This window comes from Stigmatopora argus, chromosome 10, assembly GCF_051989625.1.
Source record: "Stigmatopora argus isolate UIUO_Sarg chromosome 10, RoL_Sarg_1.0, whole genome shotgun sequence".
Classification (NCBI taxonomy): Eukaryota; Metazoa; Chordata; class Actinopteri; order Syngnathiformes; family Syngnathidae; genus Stigmatopora; species Stigmatopora argus.
This window is the reverse complement of record NC_135396.1, coordinates 10,213,123-10,232,808: the sequence shown is the minus strand read 5'-3', so window position 1 is coordinate 10,232,808 and position 19,686 is coordinate 10,213,123. Positions and strand designations below refer to the sequence as shown.

The following is a 19,686-nucleotide window of genomic DNA, read 5'->3' as shown; positions in this document are numbered from 1 at the left end:
GTCTTCCAGACCTCACTCATTTTAAACTTAAGTAGGCAAATTGAAAAATAAGATTGCTTGGCATTTAGGGTTTGCCCTGAAGTAAGCTAGTACAGACTCTGGCTTGTCTTTGAGTTGACACGCATGAAAAGCAGGATGAAAAAATTAATATACTATCAAATACATTGGAATGAATTTCGTACCAAATCAGGAGGTTGTATGATGGATATTATTCAAGAATATTACAGCTGGTAATTGGACTGCAACTTGTCTACATTTGCCCTGCCCCAACATTTTTTAGGCATTTTGATTAGTTTCTGTTTAACAGTGATTATATTTGACTCTGTGGATGCTCTCTTTACATGCGTGTAGCGTTTGCAAAAAGGGGGAATAAATGGAATAGAACATACGTTCCCCAAGCTCGCCAGAGCCTGTATGACAGAGCTAGGCTTTCCATGGAGATCTCATGCAGAGATAAGAAGCCCTTTGTTTGAGAGTTTAATCTTACAGAGTTTAGTCTCCCACCCATTTCCTTTCTCTCTAAACTTGCCACCAAGACAGTCCAACCCCTCACACTGTTCATCGTTCCTTTCTTTATTTTACTCCTTCAGGGCTGTCCCTCTCACACTGCAGCTTCAGCAGTTTATAGGGCTATTGGCTTCATTAGCACAACACTGCTATGAATCTCTTTTCACTAGGTTGTATTTTTGTTACCTTGCATTACACGCCATTGACAAAAGTCCAATCCACAATGCACAACTATGCACCGAGGAAAGGCAAAGACGTAAAGTGGGGTGGGGGGGATTTACTTTGTGCCTTGCTCGATACTTGAGCAATGTGTACTTTGTTGAACCAAATCAACACTTAATAAAATTGGATGAGAATAGAGAGGTTTTCACGAAGACAATCTTCCAATTTAATGTAAACTAGTAAAATTGTCAAAAAAATGCAGAAGGACCAATGGCAGATGATAGATGGCAACCACTTCTATATGACTTAAATCTATATTCTTTCAAGGATGATTAAATTGCCAATTTTAACATGAAGGGCTGTCTGGGAGTGATTAGTGGCTAAGGGGTTAAAGGCATGCGTTTGTGTGTGCTGTATTGTATCTGAAAGACATTCTCCCACACTCTTGCCCTGTGGGGCATAGGAAAGGAAGGCAGATGGCCGCATTCAGGTCCACCACGGGTCAACATATGGCCCATAGAGACAAAGTTTATGCTCGTGTGTAAGAATAAGAGACTCATTCTCACTATGCATGAGTGAAGGAAGTTGAATAACTAAGCTAAAACAGACAGAGGCTGAAAAGTAAGGGTGGGAGGAGAAGACAAAAAAAACTACGAGGTCCAATGAAAGGATGAAAGTTTGTGGCATCCTACTGGATCATTCCAGGAAAAGATTGAAAACACAACCCAATAGTGGAAGTTTAGAGCTTCTGTCTTTTTAATTTTAGCAAAAAATTTGATCAATCAAGGCATTTTGGAACAATTATGCAAATTGGAAATGTATACACATTGAATACACCAGAACAAATAGGAGTTTGATCAAATCAAAATCAATCACTTGAATGTGTTAATTACGATTAATTAATTACCTTGAGATATAGCATTGGGGTTATTTCTTAACTTAGTGGAGTTATGTATGTAACAAAATGTCATACAGACACCTGACTTGTGATTGTGTTTATAACTGTGAACTGTGGGATGTTTATAGTTATATATTGAGCTTTTCATTTCTTTACTGGCAAAGAAAATTTAAAATGCGAAAGTTGATTCCCCATCGAAATTTTGTTCACAGTTAATGTTCCAGGTCAGAAGATGATGATAGCCAACTTTTAATTCAATTGGATGAACTCTGCCTGTGACCCTTGTGAGGATGAGCGGTTCGGAAAATGAATGAATGAAACCTCAAAGAAAAAGCAACAAAAGTTTCATCCGGACAAATATGTGAAAATGGTCAAAAATTAAACAAGATAAAAACTGACAGTGTTTTCATTTTGAGTTTGGCTTCTGACACTCTTGGATTTCTATTTGTGCCTCCCAATTTTCATAACCCTACGTCAAACATAGCATGAGAGAGCTTTGTTTTTAGTTGGCGCACTCAGGTATTTTGGTGTAATTATAATCCATCACTGACACCATTAACAAAAACACAAGACATTCACAAGAGGAATGAATCTTTTTGCTTTGTTTTTGTTTTAAGAGGCACATTTTTTTCTTATCACTTGGGTAGCATCACACATGGGCTATTCAAGGATATTTTACTCATAAAAATGACTCATGATGTTATCATTCAATAAAGCCAGGACATTAAGGACAGAAATGATGTACCACTCTTTGAATTTGCACCCTTTTTGGTCTCATCCTGTCTTCCCCCTTTCTGTCATAAACTCTTCTTTTTAACATTTAATTTCCCTCAAGCCTCCCACAGAAGCTTCTAATTCTCTCTATCCCATTTCCCCTCACTCAAGTCTCCCTCCAGCCTCCTTATTTCTGCAATTCCCACCCCTGCCTCAATTTCACTGGCTTTCACCCTCCCTAATCCTGCCCGCAGACTTGTTTTATTTTCAGACAGGATTTGTACATTTCAAGTTTTAAGTAGGTTTGGAGAACATGCATGCTCGCATTTGTCTCAGTCAACTTACAGTTTGAATACTTGTTGCAAATGCTTTTATCCTGAATGGAAGTGAGACATTAAAATCAAAATTTTAAAAAAGTGTGTATGAATATACTTGCACCAGTGATTCCTATCAATACAGCAACTATTGATATACGATCAAAAAAGTAGGAGGAATGGGTTACATTAAAAATGAGTGACCTTGTTGAACATGTGAAACATTTATAATGGCAATTGAATTGTTAATGTACGCCCCACGCAAGCCCAGGGAGAACATGCAAAGTGAGGACTGAGCTGGAATCGATCCCTCGACCGAAGACCTGCAGGGCCGACGCGCTAAACCCCCTTTCCGCCGGGACTAACTAACTAGAAAAAAAAACACTGAATTCCACTGGTGCAACATGTCTGCCGTCGACTGCGTCTTTGCACATTTGTCTTATACTGCATAAATGATATCTAAGGAACCAACATTGTTCTTTGGCTTTACTGTTTACAACAGAATGTCAACGCTATATTACCCTCTAGTGGCTGAAACAACAATAGCATTTACTTTTTGAGTTAGTCAAAGGATTCTATTTTGTTGTGCGATGAAATATAATACTGAAAAGTGTACTCTTTAAGACTTAAACTAGGGAGTTTTAAAACATGTTTTAAACTTAGGTGAAAAACACTGACATGAACAAAAGTTGAGTTGGCATAAACATTGGAGTAAATTCACTGAAAACGTTTTTTTAGGAAATTGCAAGTATATTTTATCATTAAGTATTGCAAAAAGACAACACACTATCAACCAGAAATGACCCTATGAGCATTTAGGGCTTGTGTTCATTTTCATAGAATGGGAGACAAAAGCATTTACCATAAACTAAAAGAGAAAAAAATCAAAAGTTTGGCAAAAAAAATCATTTTCTGGTTTCAAAAAGTGAAAGATACCAAGCCTACCTACTTGAGCACCCTGGGAACTATTTTGAATTATTTCTGTATTAATGTGAAAGAAGAATGAGAGCTTCTTTGCTTCTTTGTAACATTAAAACTTGATATGGACAAGGGTGCTTGAACAAAGCAGCAAGGTGGGATGGGACTTTGTCATAATTTCTGGACGACAACTTGAAATTTACCTGCAAAGAAAGAGTGCATTACACTCATTATTTGAATTTACCAAATTTAAAATGATTATAAATTATTAAATATTAAATATAACAGCAACGACAACAAACGTGACATTGATAAAATGTCAGGTCAACAGATTTTAAATGATAGATTTTTAGGAACATTCAATTTATGAGATTTCATTGTATTTTAAATGACAAACAAGATTCAAACTTACATGATGGCATAACAGAAACCTCAGCTGTGACGACACTTTCAAGACCTAAATTGGATAGAGCACCTCGCACCACACCACATGAAAAGGCGAGGTACTGCAGGGAGGAAATACACATGAAATTTAGGGGTTTTGCCAGTAATTTCTGATAAAGAAAAAATGTTTTAAAATGTGTCCTGACCTTTGGTGCTTGATCCAAGTACTGTTTACCATTGGAGAGCTGTGTCAGCAAATGAAATTTGTTGTCTTGCAATACATACGTGCCCTAAAGAAGAAGATAAACAAATGTAAGATGTGATTTTTCATAAGAAATGATGAATAAAATTAAATTTTACTTTCACCTGGTGGTTAGTTCTGAGATTGTCCACCTGCCTCTTGAATACTTTTGTCCAGAAGTCTTTACAAATAAATTTCATTATATCCAACTCATCCTTGAAGCAGGGGGAATCCCTTGTCAACCTTGACAGAAAAAAAAGAATAAACATATACTGAAGGCCACATTAGACACACCTTTTTGGAGTTTAAAAATAAATGTTGAATTTGTATTTTTTCCCAATATATTTGCCATTATTTCCCATTCCTCATCTACCACACACATCCACGATCTTGGTGTTAAATAGTGATCATATTGAACAAGCTACCTCTCAATGATTCCTTGCCCCACTCTGTAGCCCATCGCCTCCAAAGTGGACACACGGGAGGTCCTCTCCTGCATGGAAAAGTAATTATTACATTATGACACACATGGCTAACAAAGTATTCAATATAGAACTTGAAGGCTAGTGCATTATGTAATTCTGAAAGAGTTCAGTGATCTGTCTGCGTGCACTCAGCTCAGATAAAGTATTATTTTTATAACTAAAACAGGTGACTTCTGTGTTGCACCGTAACTCGGAAGCAAAAATATATTCTGCCTGTGTTGAAAATTTTCAGACTTTTAGACTTAACTGAAGATGCCAATTAATTAGCCAAAGGCCAATTAGATTTTTCGTTGTTACTGTTACTGATCATATTCACTTTGCGGGCAGGCCAGCGGATGAGTGGTTAATGTGTCGGCCTCGGGGGGACCGGGGTTCAAAACCCAGGTTGGTCCACCTGTGTGGAGTTTGCATGTTCTCCCTGGGCCTGCATGAGTTTTCTGCGGGGACTCCGGTTTCCTCCCACATTCCAATGACTTGAATGATAGGCTGATTGGACACTCTAAATTGCCCCTAGGTATGAGTGTAAGCGTTAATGGTTGTTTGTCTCCTGCCACCAATTCAGGGTGTCCCCCGCCTCTGGCCCAAAGTCAGCTGAGATAGGCTCCAGCACCCCCGCGCCCCTTGTGAGGATAAGGTGATTCAGAAAATGAGATATTCGCTTTGTATTACGAGCTGTGCACCTCATTTGGTGCACGCTTGAATAGTAATAAAGCAAAGTAAAAAACATATACAACCTTGTTGTCCGCCTCTCCTTTACTGGATTGATGATCCCTGTAAACGTGTGCCACAATCTCCATGTGGAGAAACTCAAATAGAGCGTCGTCTGCCATGCCTGACACCCATGTAGTAGAAAACAAGACATCAGTTATTTAAAAAGACATGACAAACAAAAATCTTTTGTGAGTGATGTCTGAAATATTAGGTTAGAAGCATGAACCCAGAGCCAGCTAGCATGGTTATTACTAGCTGTCCGAATGTTACTATACAGCCCTATGCTTTGCCGAGTGATACCCTTTCATCTAAATGTGACGAGGCATACATTGATACATATATTTATATCGGGATGTGTTCTTTTAAATGCAAAACCGAAGTGAAAAGTAGAATAGCTCATTCAGCCTACCCGTCAGCCAAGTGCCACTCAAGACGTAAACAAAGACACTTCTGGGGTTCACTCGTAACATAAACAAGCGTAGCCCTCTGGATTATTTCGTGGCTCAATATGACAAACCATACATATATATCATGGTAAATTGTTAGTTTAAAATTATTACATGAATTTATTTCGAGATTTATTTTTTAAAATGGTATGTACGTGGCAAAAAAATAAAAATAATAATAAACACCGCCCAAGCGGCATGTTTTGTGAAAATGAAACGTACCTTTTTACGATCAGCTGACTGCAGTTTCAACCTACCACAGTTTGGATTGCTGTTTTCCACGTGACCTAACATACTGCGTTTTAAATCACGAACAGGCTACTTCCGTGTCTGCTCATGTGATCTGCTTCACGTCGGAAGTTAGTGTTGATAGACCGGGGTATGTATTCCTTTTATATCATTTAATATACCTTCGTATTCCATTTAATTGTCAGAAGAGTTAGAATATGTGACCATGCAGCAGTTGGTCTTATTGATATCGTAGTATGAATTTGGTTAAATGTTATTTACTCAGTCCAGTGTGTATATTTGCTCATATGTGTGTTTCCAGTGGACATGTCAAGCAGATATCCGATCGTGGTGCAGGGTGAGGCGTCCGAGACAGACTCTGATGACGAGGTTTACATCACCTCCCTGCCACCGTCTCAAACGGCCATGGCGGGGGCCAAGGTCGTTTTGTGGTAAATTGTAAGCCAACAGAAAAACTATATACAAATTAATTTCTATATTTATCCACATAGGTTCAAGGGGAAGCTTCTGAAACAGACAGTGAGGATGAAGTGGAGACAGCGGACCGAAGTTCTGCAGCTACTCATGAAAGTGCCCAAATACTCCAAAGAGATCTTCCTCCACTAATTGTAGTGAGAGATCACCCTGACATACAATCGGTTGTGGAAGACAGATTGAGCCCTACCCATAAGCCTTTTGGTAATTAATTCGTTTTTTGAAACTTCTCTATCCTCACAAGGATCGTAGGGGGTGCTGGAGCCTATCCTAGCTGACTTTTCGGGCACGAGGTGGGGGTACCCTGAATCGGTGGCCAGTCGATCACAGGGAGGCGACACACAAACATTCTACTCACACTCATGTCAAGGGGCAATTTAGAGTGTCCAACCAGACTACCATGCATGAATTTGGATCGGTAATGCAGCTTTTGGTGTTTGATTACTAGGTGATACGTTATTACAGCAGAAGCTGCAGGAATCAAACACCCGTCTCTATACTGATGTGGGACAGATGCTACGGAATGTGTATGGCAGTGCAAGCAAAGAGGTACTGAACAATGCTTCAAATAGGAATTGAACCCATTGTCCATAATGCAATGAGTAGCAGCGTAACATAATGTGATCCAAAACGGGGCCTTGATAAAAATCTGCTCTTGCAAAGATCAGAATGTGATCTAAATCGCTTTAATAGTACAGCATTGACTTTGTCGTCATGCAGTTATTTTGATAGTAGGATTTGAAGTAAAGTTTAGAATGAAGTGCTCAGTTTTAAAACCATAGAAGCAAGGCAAGTGTCCAACCCGATGCATGACTGGTTTTAATGTTAATAAATATCTATTTTAATTGTGCTTCAATTAAACTTATTATTCTTTTCAAAGATCCGCAGTGCAACAACACAGTTAAACACATCACAGACCGCCATTATCAACGCTTCCCACAGTATTCGGCTGATTTTGGACGACCTGAAGGCTGTGTCTGAAAAGATGGACATCATCACGAGCTGCCAGATATTGCCTGATTTTAAAATGAACCATTCAGATGAGAATAATGCACCTGCATCTTGAAGAAACCAAATAAAGATAGACTTATCTAATTAAGAAATGGAAGAAATGCCCCAATGGTCACAAATTATGCATTATAGTGGGCCAAAATGCTTTCCATTAATTCAGTTTGCTTAACCTGTTGTGAAGGAAACTAATATTTATTGTTGGAATGTTCTATAAATTGGAAATTATTGAATTTGTGTATGATCGGTATTTAAGTGTTTTAGTTGCATCTCTTTTAAACAACAATAGTAATACTTTAATGTTTTTCTGTGTTCAATGTTGAAATTGGTGACATTTTGTACACTATTGATCCTACAATATTTATTTTACTACTGTATTGTATAAGCAATTGTATATTTATGTGTATTGACACTTTGTTGATTTATTAAAAAAAGGAAAACGTTTATTGGACTTTAGTAAAATAAATGATTAGGATTATTCATCCTGTTCAAAGTGCTGTCAGAAGGGCAGCATTTTAAGCATGGATCTCAAACTTCATTCTACCCAACCACTTTGAGCAGCCATTTTAGTGGGAGGGGGGCCTTGGGGAGCAAATCACAATCATGTGATATAATGGGTTCATAAAAGAAGATCTAACTAAAGCAGGGCTGTCTGGAAAGGTAGATGTGTGGACATAAACCACATTTTTGAGCTATGACTACATTATGCCTCAGTTTTACACAGTTTCTCCTCTTTTTCGTCAAGAAAATATTTGTTATAGTATTTGTTTCCACACATTGCACACAAGACAAGTCAAACATAACAATTTTTGTCAATGGATTTAACATACTATCAGGCTACTAGACTCCCGGTACAAAGATCCCCAACGACTACTAGTTTGGCCACATGATGGGGCCATAAGCACAGAAATTCCAACTGCTGCATTTTATTAAAGTTTTCAACAAACTTAGTGGACTGAAACTAAAATACGTGGCAAAAACACCAAACCAAAATGAGTGGAATCAAGACAAAACTAAAAGTGAATATCTTTAAAGTGTGCCTGTGTTTTTAATATATACTTATATTTAAATGCATACACAAAAGCCAATTATTTAAATTTGTATGTTTATTTATTTCAATTATGGATTCTTTATACATTTGTCCCATATATATATATATATATATATATATATATATATATATATATATATATATATATATATACGTATATCTATATATATATCTATATATATATATATATATATCTATATCTATATATATATATATATATATATATATATATATATATATATATATATATATAGATATATATATAGATATATATATATATATAGGCTCCAGCACCCCCCGCAACCCTTGTGAGCATAAGCAGTTCAGAAAATGAATAAATGTTGCTCTTTGGTTCCTCTGCTCAACTGTCTTAATTCAATGTCAGGTCATGTATACATACAGCAGCCCTGGTCCTAAAATGTCACCACTGTTTAATGTCACCAGGAATGAAGAGGCCTTGAATTGTCCTTGATGGGGACATCATGTTCGTTCTCATATTGAGAACACGTTTGCTCAAAATCAAGTAATCATCACTTTGTCCATTTGTGTAATGGATGGAATTTGGATCTGTGTTTCAGAGATTAATGTTTCAGAGCCAAATAGCAGCAAAATGGCTCTTGAAGAAGTTTGGAATGAAACACATAATCTTCAGCGAACAAAATTTATTGTTGTCAGGTTCACCATTAGACATTCCCAAATTCACGCACAAAGACTCTCCAGGGTACTGTATAAGATTCCGCAATTGACACATCTTTCCATATTTGCATTCCCCAGCCTTGATTCCAGTATATCCCACCCCTAATTTAAATTGCTTTGCTGCATATTAAGGAGATTGAAGGCAAGCAGACCCCAATAATACATTGATCAGTTCCCATGTGATCCAGACCACACCAGTATAATTAGACCCAAGGGATACAGGATTATTGGATGCTAATTTGAGACATGAGTTTCAGATGTCCCATGATAGGGTATTTATTATCCCTCCTTTAATGAGAATTTACAACAAGCACAGTTGTTTGTGACCATCTCCTATGCAGTGTTGAATGTGCGCCAAGATTTGATTTCCACATGAGGGATTTGGTGTATAGGCAAGTGCAAATATAAATCAAGTAGAAAATGAATGTTATATTACATACTAGCCACAATATTAGGTACAGTGAATTTTTGATTAAATTAACAATCTCAGAGTGCTACCAAAAATATCCACACAATAACACTTTATAGAGGTTCACTCGCCTGACTTTGGTGCAGGCAGGTGCGGGCTCTATTCCCGCTGGTGGCTATTTGATTCCGAGTCCGTGTGGTTGTTTGTCTCTCTGTGTGCCCTAAGGCTGACTGGCGACCAGTCTGGGGTGTAATCTGCCTTTTGTTCAACATCAGCTGGGATAATGTTCAACTAGGGTCTTTTCCTAGTATTTTTTTCCAGATAGTAGAAGTAATAAACTGTGTTTAATAAGTAGTAAGCCATTTATCAATTTAAATGGGAGTATTTTTCATTGGCAAACATCATGTCATGTGGTTGTGCTTTTTGCAGAAAAACTCTTTTAGTCACAAGAATAGTGCTGATTTGATTAGAAAATTATGTGTCAAGCAGAAGATGTGTTTGGACCTTTCGGGAGAGAAGGGGCTTTGCTTTAAAAGAATTATGTTCCTTTGGCAGGAAAAGTGAACTCCAGGGCATATAAATGTAACACTTAACTTGATAATGAGACATTACATTACAGTTTACATGAAAATATGTTTCCTTATTTCAACAACAGAGGCTTGGGGCTCAAATTTAAAAATTAGATTCTTGCTTGAACTGTTCTAATTAAAAATAAGTAGGAATAACTAGATGAAGGCAATGAGGGGAAAACATAAGAACTCAATGTCAGTGCAAAGAGGAATGAGAATATATGAAAATGTGTGCTGTTCTCATCCTGAATTTAACAACACAAATTTGTCAGGTCTACGCTTCGGAAGACTGGTGTGTGGGAATTTTGTTTTCTTTTTACAATGTATGTTTGTGTGGATGTGTGTGGGACTGCGTGCACATGGGTGTGTAAAGGGCATTCACCCGTATTACTCAGGTCATTGGCTGTCTCATGGAGTGCCTGAGGATACACTCTTAGTTTATCTGGTTGGCTGAACTTGGCTGCACACAACAGCACAGGTCTTCCTACACAACGGTACTAGGGGGGAAACACTCTGTGGCTAATACTGTTAGTGCATTCATGAAAGCACTGAATTAAGAAGTGTCACAGAAGTCATACCTAGAACGGTAATGGATTGCCTTCTCACTTCTATGGTCTGTAGAATCATATGATTTTTTTAGGTAGCTCCTTTAGCCTATTGCATGTAAAAAATACATGCAATACACAAATGATAAGCATTAAATTTGAACATAATCCATTCTGGAATGCATATATATATATATATATATATATATATATATATATATATATATATATATATATATATATATATACATTATATAAATTAATATATTATACAATATCTTAACTTGTTTCACAATTATGATAATGTTTTCAAGTAATGTCCTTGTCTGTTCGACTTGTTCTTGTTATCTTCTTGTCATCTTTCTCTGTCCTTTCTGTTCTGCTATGTATGGCCGTTTGCCAAGTAAACAACATTGTGAGCATCCCTTTTATGAATGCTGCCTAAAAGTGGCTGCACAAAAATGTGAAGTGACCAGGAAAAAAACACAGCACCTGCTAGCTGTTTTTCAGATGTGTGCGTTAGTACAGTGCTCAATTGGTTAGATATCTATCCTATAAAAATTCAAAATAATACTGTATACACCAAACAGTAAACTGACAAAATCCCGTATATTTGATGATGTACTTAAAATACTAATAGAACAATTTACAAAACCCATATTCAGTGCCTTGCTCATGTTGTAATTGCTTGCTTAGCAAATTGTGATTATTTTATTACAGTATTGATGTGGAATTTTAGGTAATATCTGTTGAGACATTATGTTTCTAGGCTTACTGACATTTGCATTACTATTTTGAGACAAGATGTCTACATTCACATCACGGTATGAGAGTGGTTAGAGTTTCCGTTTCACAGTTCTGAGATCAATAGTTGTATCCCAGCATCTAGGAAAATAATATTAATGACACACCTTGTTTTCTGACACAATGTAACTTTTATTAATGGCTGAGGAAAGTCATAATCAAACATTTTTATGTAATTAGTTAGTACAAAGTTGCTAAATAACAGTGAGTCTCCAAAACAATGCTCAATATCTGGCCCAGTACCTTCTAAATGTTATTCATCTATTTTTGTTTGTTTTAAAAGAGGGTATCAATACTCTGTTTCTTAAAAATAAAAGAGGTAAAGAACTCTGTTTTTCCTTTTGGTTTTAATCTCATTAAAACCGAAACTTGCCTTACTATGCATATTGGTATTTTTTTATTCCCCAGTGACTTAGATCTTCTAAATATTCATCTGCAATTACAATATTTCCAGCATTCACTTTTGCAGAGGCTTGTTCCCCCTCCATTCTCAGGGAGGCGTATTCCAAGATGCGCGCTCATGCTGAAAATCAATTCATCTAATGCATCATAAAAAATGTGAGTTTTTATATATAGTTGCTGACAGGCTCTGACTAAGAATGAACATTTTTGACGACAGATGGAGAATGTAGAAACACTTTAATGTCAATATTTAATTCTTACCCGTGCAGTCCAAGGTGCGCACAGCTGTGACAAGCGAGGCAGTTTCCATTAGTGTGGTCAACACAATTCGATTTTGAGTGATTGAAAATAGCCACCAAAACGAATGCACAAAAGCATTATATTACATAAAAAGCCAACACGTCTAAGTGTGTACATGGAAGGCTTGTCTGTCTGCTCACCAGATGGTCTGGATCTGTCTTCTGGCCATTTTGCTTTTGTCAACATTGAGTTTGTAATGTTAAAATTGCCCTTAATTCATGTTCCCACATCCCCGACATAGTTTTCCAAAAATAGTTAAAACTCCCTCATGGAAACGGTGTAGTAAGAGACACATTATAAAATATAAATGTGTTTTGCACAAATAAAATAAAATGTGAATTGATATTGTTGAATAATTTAGTCTACTGGTAACTTATATTAATGACATATTAGTCAAAACTATCAGGAAAACCCTGCTGGACAAGACATGGGTGAATTTTATGTAGAAATCATGCTTTCAGTATAAGTATAATTAAAAGGATGAAAAAGGTTTGATGTTGCAATGTGTTTTCATCAAGAATTTTGGGAGAATTTTGTTAATTGTCCTGGATACCCTTCTTGTCAGCTTGTCCTCAACTTTTAGATATATTGGCGGCAATAGAAAAGTAGTATGCTTTGCTGCAGGGATTTGTGTTTGTCCATTTTGGATTATGTCGTCCTTGGTTTTTGGCTTGGTGATAGAGAAGAGAATGATGAGAATGTGATGAAGATTTAAAGCCATCCTCCCTGCTCTCTTGTCATGTGCATTGCAACCTCCCTTGAATGCACCGTAGCCTGAAAAATATCCACACTGACATGCATCTTCAGTGAAAAAAGAATACATTTGTAGATAATTTTTGGCATCTTCACATGATCGGAAAGAAAATGCAGATGATTTAGCCATTCTTCCATCAAATAATCCCCATTGTGTCTGCTCATCTCTTGAAAAAAATCCACATTAAAGTCATTTTATAGTAGCACACCATCTTGATTTGTGTCGCATTGTCTCAGTTTCAAACTTTCCCACCTCTGATGGTGCTCTCTGATAGCCTGAAACTTCCAAGTAAAGGGGCATGGCAAAAGGAGATAAGCCATTATCCTATGTCTCTGAACAACCGCAGAGGAATCATTGCTTTTTTGACACTGGCCACGCTAACTTTTTGACACTGTCTCTTTCCATCTTTGTGTGTTTTATAGTTGGAACCGAAAAAGGCATAAGACACAAGTGACATTAATTAAATTACCCCTGTCTGTTTGGTTTGAGATTACCTAAGGTTACTGCAAAGCAAGTTTTAGTAAACAATGTTCATCTGGACTACAGTGGGTATATGGAACAAAACCAGAAGAGTTTAACCCAAACAAAATAGCATATAGGTTACGGCAAAGCAAGTTTTAGTAAACAATGTTCATCTGGACTACAGTGGGTATATGGAAGAAAACCAGAAGAGTTTAACCCAAACAAAATAGCATATATACAAACAGTACATGGATATTTCTTTTTGAGATATGTGATATGATTACAAAAACCAGGATATTTTCTCATTTTCTGAAAATTCCTTTTTCACAGTAGTATAGGTACTAATAGTGTTTTTGAGGAAGCGGCTTCTCAAATTGATGTGTATATGTAGACGAAGGCCAGCAGCAAGAGGTTGAGCATAATACCAATGACTCCAAGCACTGCCAGGAATCTTTCCTCTGGGGTACTGAGGGATGGACACGTGAAATCCATGGAACAGTTTTTAAATATTGCTCACTACAAAAACTCTTAGTATGCAAGCAGGTAAACCATATTAGGTTGCAATTTTAAGTAGAGGCACAATTGTTCATCAATCAATTGTTCTTAGTAGCCTTTAAGTCAGGCGGACACATCTGTTTTAGTAAAGATTCACAATCTAATAAGGTCTCATCCATAAAGAAACCCAAAGCCATAATTTTAGGTAATCACTGTCACCAATGACTTGGCATGAAGCTAAATTAAGATGAAAAGTTAAATACAAGAAGGAAGTGAGAGAAGGTAGATCGTGGAATGTGCCTGTATTGCAACATTTGGCAGAAGTCTTGAGTAAATGTAGAACTATTCGTACAGCAGAGAATTGATGTAGTTGCAGTTGGCAACAATCCAGTGGAATACACTGCCAAGGATCCTTCTGTCTTAGCACATAATGATCTAAACCTTCAAGTACATAAATACTTGAAGAGATGTATGGTAAAAGGGACGTTGAGTAGGTACTATTTGTTCTCGTTCAGGTCTGTCTTAAGTGACAGAAGTGTAGATGTAGACGAATATGACCACTAAAAGATTTAAAATAGTCCCAATGATGCCCAGCACGGCTAAAATTCGCTCCTCTCGATCATTTGTGGAGTCATCCTCTCTCGCATGAGTTCTGCAGATATAGTGGCTGCCGGCGATCATGGTTACCATCACAGAACCCCACTGCCAAAGGGCACGGCGCCTGGATAAAACACAGCAAATATAGAGGTTGCCATTAATGCTACATTGTAAACACACATATTGCACATTGTTGCTGTTTCAGGACCAATATTCTTTCTGCAAAATATTTCAGGAATAACAAACACAACAATTACTTCAATGGACCTAAAATACATTGTTTTAAATGCGGGAGTAAAACAGGGTGGCCAGAAAAAACCTATGCAAAAATAAGTGTACCAGGCGCTATGTCAGGCGACATGGCACGCAAACCCCCAATATTTAAACGGTACACGGTTGATTGGTCGCCGGTCTTTTTGTCGCCGATCTTTTGGTCGCCGGTCTTTTGGTCGCCCGGAAGGTTATTGATAATTACCATTTAAATCGTTGCTCAAATAAAACATCACATATGCCAATTAAGTCACTTGGACTATGTTAGCGTAAATTCAGTTTTCATCTTTAATGTACTTCATTCTTTAATTTGGCATTTATTTGTTTTTATCAATTTGTGCTTCTCAGATCGTAACCACTGTTCACAGCCTGAACAGCCTATGCATCTACATCTCACAGGCTCACATTTTAGTTTATATATCACTGTGAGATTAACTTGAAAGTCACTCTGAGTTTCACTGTATAGCATGCTTCACTGCAGATGCACCATCTGTAGGGAATTTATATCCTACTCTATAAAAATTAATTTGACAGTGAACGAAGCAGCGAAGCAATCTACAGCAAATATTAATATTAAGTTGTCCAAATCCCTTGGATCACTCATTCAGGGGGATTTTTTTTTGCTTATAGCATGCTCTTTAATTAGCCACATATATTGATATTCCAGAATGTATTTCTTTTGTTCACACAAGTTGAGCAAGTTTCCCTCTGATTCGCCTAGCCGATAGATTGTTCTAGACTGATGGTCACACTCTTGACATGGATGGCACACCAAGTAAGCCCCACATCTCAAAAAGTTTGATATTGAAATTCTGCTTGTGTTTCACATTATCGCAATTTGATATTACAGAACAAACATCCACAAAACATATGAAAGTTAAAAAGACCATCTGTTTGACAATGTTTTCTATCCATAGCGTATCAGTCTAGACAGCAGAATTTCTGTGTTGCATTGAAAAATCAATTTGAATTGATTTTATGTTTGGAAACCTTCTGCTCTTTAAGATTTATGTACATGATGTTGTTTGGGTGTGAGAGTGTACAGTATGAGTAAAAGTGATTATTTGTTCTTGGAAAACAATCCTATTTATTTACAGAAGCAGGCTAGACATCTATGCAAATGATCATTCTGAAGCAACAGTAGTACACCATGAGAGTGTGAATATGCACTTTGTCTATGAGTTTTAAGGTGTGTACTGTATCCCTTTAAATTGGGTCGGAAATAATCAAATTACACTGTTGAATGAGTAAGCTGCATCAAAAGGAAGAGCTATGCTTATTTTACATTCCCTTTCATTCATCTTTGGTCACTTTGCATATTTGTGATATGACAGAAGGGATGCCCAAAAAGTGACAAAGCATGGAATACTTTCTCTGTGTTTATATTAGGAAAAGAGTTGATAAAATTAACAAACACAAATTGCAAAAAATGAAGAAACCAATATGATATAAATGGGAAGAGGAAAGACCAATTAAAAAAACTACGATTCAGGGCCACGGGACCTCAACTTGTACCCGCAATCCTACCCCTATGACTCCTTCCCTAATTGCTCCCTCTGACCACACCCTAGTCACTGCGGTGGAGTAGACTAAATGGATGAATAAAAAAGCCTTCCTACATTCATTGGAGAGGAAGGTGGACATTTTGTAATTGATGTAATTTTTGTATGGTTTTCAGGTTGGGAACATTGTTATATACTATATCATATTAGACTGATTGAGTTTGACAGTCTTGGACTTGCACAACAATAGAAACCTCACAATTGTGTACAACTCCTGAGACAGTGTATATAATTTGTGCACTGAGAGCATATGGGCAATGGAAATATTGATAAGTGAACTGTGGACTAGACGGGGCTATTGACCAATCGATCCTATTAAACAGCTTAATATAGTCCCCTTTTATGTGGCGAGATTTCATTCTTATCCCAGTGGACACAGAAGGAGAACAATGGAACTCTTACAAGACTGGATTTTTGTTCAAAAGAAACCACCCATCTATCATTCATACTGCTTATCCCTTGAGGCATGTGACACCCAAAACAGATTACCAGTCATTCACATTGACAGACAACCCTTTACAATCTCTCACATAGCTATGGGCCATTTAGAATCACATAGGAAAACAGCAAGAGCTAATACATAATCATTCATAACTGTTAAGATATTACTGCTTCAGCTATTTGTATGGAAGCATGCTTAGCACACGTCGTTTAAATCGTGTGCGGTCGATTGGTCACCGGTCTTTTGGTCGCCGTCTTTTGGTCGCCGGTCTTTTGGTCGCCCGGACCGCGACAACGGGCGACCAGAAGACCGGGGACCAAAAGACCGACGACCAAAAGACCGGCGACAAAACAAGGTAAAAAAACACGGTCTACGCATCATTACTAGGGCATTAAGTATGACTAAATAGTAATTCACAGTTTGTATTTAGGGAAGTTGAGCAACGATTTAAATGGTAATTATCAATAACCTTCCGGGCGACCAAAAGACCGGCGACCAAAAGATCGGTGACCAAAAGACCGGCGACCAATCGACCGTGTACCACTAACAATATAGATTGCTTTGCTCTGAGAAGCCAACATTTATTAATGAATAGCCCAGCCGTTCTGTTCTTAAATAAACAAGAAGAGCTTGTCCAAAAGTCAAATATGGTGAAAAAGGAAAGTTTATCAGTTTCTCCCAAAGATGCTTAAGAAACACCCAACCCCCAATTTCTGCTGCTATTCATATGAAAGACATATGCTTAGTGAACAAAACCAGAACCATTTCATGTATGCCAGTAACCCATTTTGCATCCAGGAGAGATATCCACCCTGAGGAACAATGGCCTATTTTGGGGACTGCTGACTCCCATCATATTTCAATGTGATGCCAAAGACCACACATTCGCCACCTCTTCTACAATTAAGAGAATGTGCTCCTGAACCCCTCAAAGCAAAGACCTTCCAAACAATTAATAGTCCAAACAGCCACTGGGAACATGTTGCGAGTAATGCCGAGCATGCAGTCACGGCTCTCTTCTTGATTAAAGAGGTTGACAACAGCCCATTTCAGCATCCTCATTACTACTGCACCGTTATCAGCATATGACATTGGTACAAGAATAACACAATGCATGTACAACCTGGTAAATGCTCTAAAAAACAATGGAATAAAAATAGTCTCATAAACATGGTTTATATGTATATTACAAAAAAACCCATACATACATATATTTACCCCACACATATAATTGTAAAACTACCATAATATACACTTGTTTCATTAAAACAAGTGATCTAAGTTTAAAAGAATAACACATTAACTACAATTCTGGAAACCCAGAACACTGCCACCCACACAGGTCAGGGCAACCACATTAGCCTTAAATATACATGAAAAGCTAGGCCAGGGACAAAGGGGTGCAGATGCGGGCAGAGTAAACAACTCTGTCAGGATAATGACAAATAAACCTTTGAGTTTGATTGTCTCTAAAACTTCCTACTTGTTGTGGCGAGGGTCACTCTGCCACTTAAGGCGTGATTCTCCCATGACATTTTAAATTGGTCCTTCTAGAGGTCGATAGTGACGGGGTCAAGTGCGGGGGGAGTAGCGACGACTGACTGAAGATTATGCATAGCAAGTGTCGTTAAAAAGCCCTCAAATTTTCAACTTTGAGGCCAGTCTCTCTGTACGGCCCCGTCACCATTCGAACCGGAGGAGACAGCACGTGAATTTTTTGGTACCCTGACACCTAGACAGTATTAGAGTTGACTATTGTTAGGTCAAAAGAACATTACTGCAGATAACATAACTTCTCTAAGTGGAAAATTTATCATTTTAAAGGTTTGGTTCGGATAACGCATTTTCTTGTGACTTGACGACCTAACATTTGACTGACTCATTTCATAACACAAGCAACAGGTTCATGGGGTGGAATGGAAATCTAACCATGTCATTAAAACTTCCGTTCAACTAATTACGTGTAATCACTAATGTTTGGAATCATTTTGAATCCCAAGAGTTATTAGAAGTGACACCGATACCCTACTGTGTGATTTTTCACTTTTCATGAGGGTTCTGGTCCCCGGCAACTGAAAAATGAGGGATTACCGTACGTTTTATTATACTTTTCTATCTTATTGCCCATTTGACTTTTTACTGTCTTTATGTAATGTGTGCTATGTGATTTTATTAATGAATGAATTAATTAAAAACACAATTACATTTAACTCACACAGGTGTTTTTGTCTAAATGGCTTCTCACAAAATTCCTATCACCGCCAATATATTAGTGTGAGTTAAGATGCATAGCGCTGCCATACAATGAAATTCATCAAACCCAAGTACAGTTCCTTTCCTTAATAGTTCTTTAATATACCCTGCAGCTAAAATTATCCCGAAAGAAAAACTTGCATTTGCCAACATTGCAAGTCAGTTTCTTTAAGCCCAGTCATCTCCTAAATGATCTATAGTAAGCGATAAATAAAAATGCAAGATGAACAAGTGCTTCACTTTTACACACTGGGATTTGTCTGGCAGCTACACATTTAGGAGCATTCATGGAAAGAAAGGCGCCGGAGGCACTATTTGAAATGATTGACAGTGTTTCTGGCTAAGGAAAGCCATCAAAGTAGTTCTCTTACAGCTTTTAGATATACTATGTGACATATTGTGCAGTCTGTACAGAAATCAATAATGCACTGACAAGCACAGAAAATCTGCTTTGCTTAGCTTAAAGCAGGGGTCTCGAACTCAATTTACCTGGGGGCCGCTAGAGGCCGAGTCTGGGTGAGACTGGGCCGCATCAGGATTTCCACAAGAAAAGCACTGATAAAA

General features: G+C 37.5%; 2 protein-coding genes across 3 annotated transcripts; one reads left to right on the top strand and one right to left on the bottom strand.

The window, feature by feature from the left end:
* Positions 1 to 2,499: 2,499 nt before the first annotated feature.
* Positions 2,500 to 6,120, bottom strand: trappc6bl (trafficking protein particle complex subunit 6B, like). 2 transcript variants are annotated; one of them, XM_077612082.1, is made up of 7 exons: positions 6,003 to 6,120; positions 5,358 to 5,455; positions 4,564 to 4,631; positions 4,264 to 4,381; positions 4,104 to 4,187; positions 3,926 to 4,019; positions 2,500 to 3,716 (listed from the first exon to the last, which is right to left on the bottom strand). In XM_077612082.1, exons 2-7 carry the CDS (start codon positions 5,451 to 5,453, stop codon positions 3,685 to 3,687), a joined length of 492 nt encoding a protein of 163 aa, XP_077468208.1. In that variant the 5' UTR covers positions 5,454 to 5,455; positions 6,003 to 6,120; the 3' UTR covers positions 2,500 to 3,684. The 2 variants fall into 2 exon arrangements, with proteins under 2 accessions (XP_077468208.1, XP_077468207.1); XM_077612081.1 differs by lacking the exon at positions 6,003 to 6,120 and adding an exon at positions 5,744 to 5,895.
* bloc1s3 (biogenesis of lysosomal organelles complex-1, subunit 3) lies at positions 6,067 to 7,955 on the top strand. Its single transcript, XM_077612080.1, has 5 exons — positions 6,067 to 6,159; positions 6,331 to 6,449; positions 6,521 to 6,707; positions 6,952 to 7,052; positions 7,384 to 7,955. Exons 2-5 carry the CDS (start codon positions 6,336 to 6,338, stop codon positions 7,567 to 7,569), a joined length of 588 nt encoding a protein of 195 aa, XP_077468206.1. The 5' UTR covers positions 6,067 to 6,159; positions 6,331 to 6,335; the 3' UTR covers positions 7,570 to 7,955.
* The last annotated feature ends 11,731 nt before the right edge of the window (positions 7,956 to 19,686 follow it).

Excerpts from the sequence above, each read along its gene's own strand:
- bloc1s3 (XM_077612080.1), top strand. The coding sequence starts at position 6,336 with ATGTCAAGCAGATATCCGATCGTGGTGCAGGGTGAGGCGTCCGAGACA. Across the intron at positions 6,450-6,520 it reads CGGCCATGGCGGGGGCCAAG|GTTCAAGGGGAAGCTTCTGA; the intron begins GTCGTTTTGTGG and ends TTATCCACATAG. Across the intron at positions 7,053-7,383 it reads ATGGCAGTGCAAGCAAAGAG|ATCCGCAGTGCAACAACACA; the intron begins GTACTGAACAAT and ends TTCTTTTCAAAG.
- trappc6bl (XM_077612081.1), bottom strand. The coding sequence starts at position 5,804 with ATGTTACGAGTGAACCCCAGAAGTGTCTTTGTTTACGTCTTGAGTGGC. Across the intron at positions 5,456-5,743 it reads GAGTGGCACTTGGCTGACGG|GCATGGCAGACGACGCTCTA; the intron begins GTAGGCTGAATG and ends CATGGGTGTCAG. Across the intron at positions 4,020-4,103 it reads ACTTGGATCAAGCACCAAAG|TACCTCGCCTTTTCATGTGG; the intron begins GTCAGGACACAT and ends TCCTCCCTGCAG.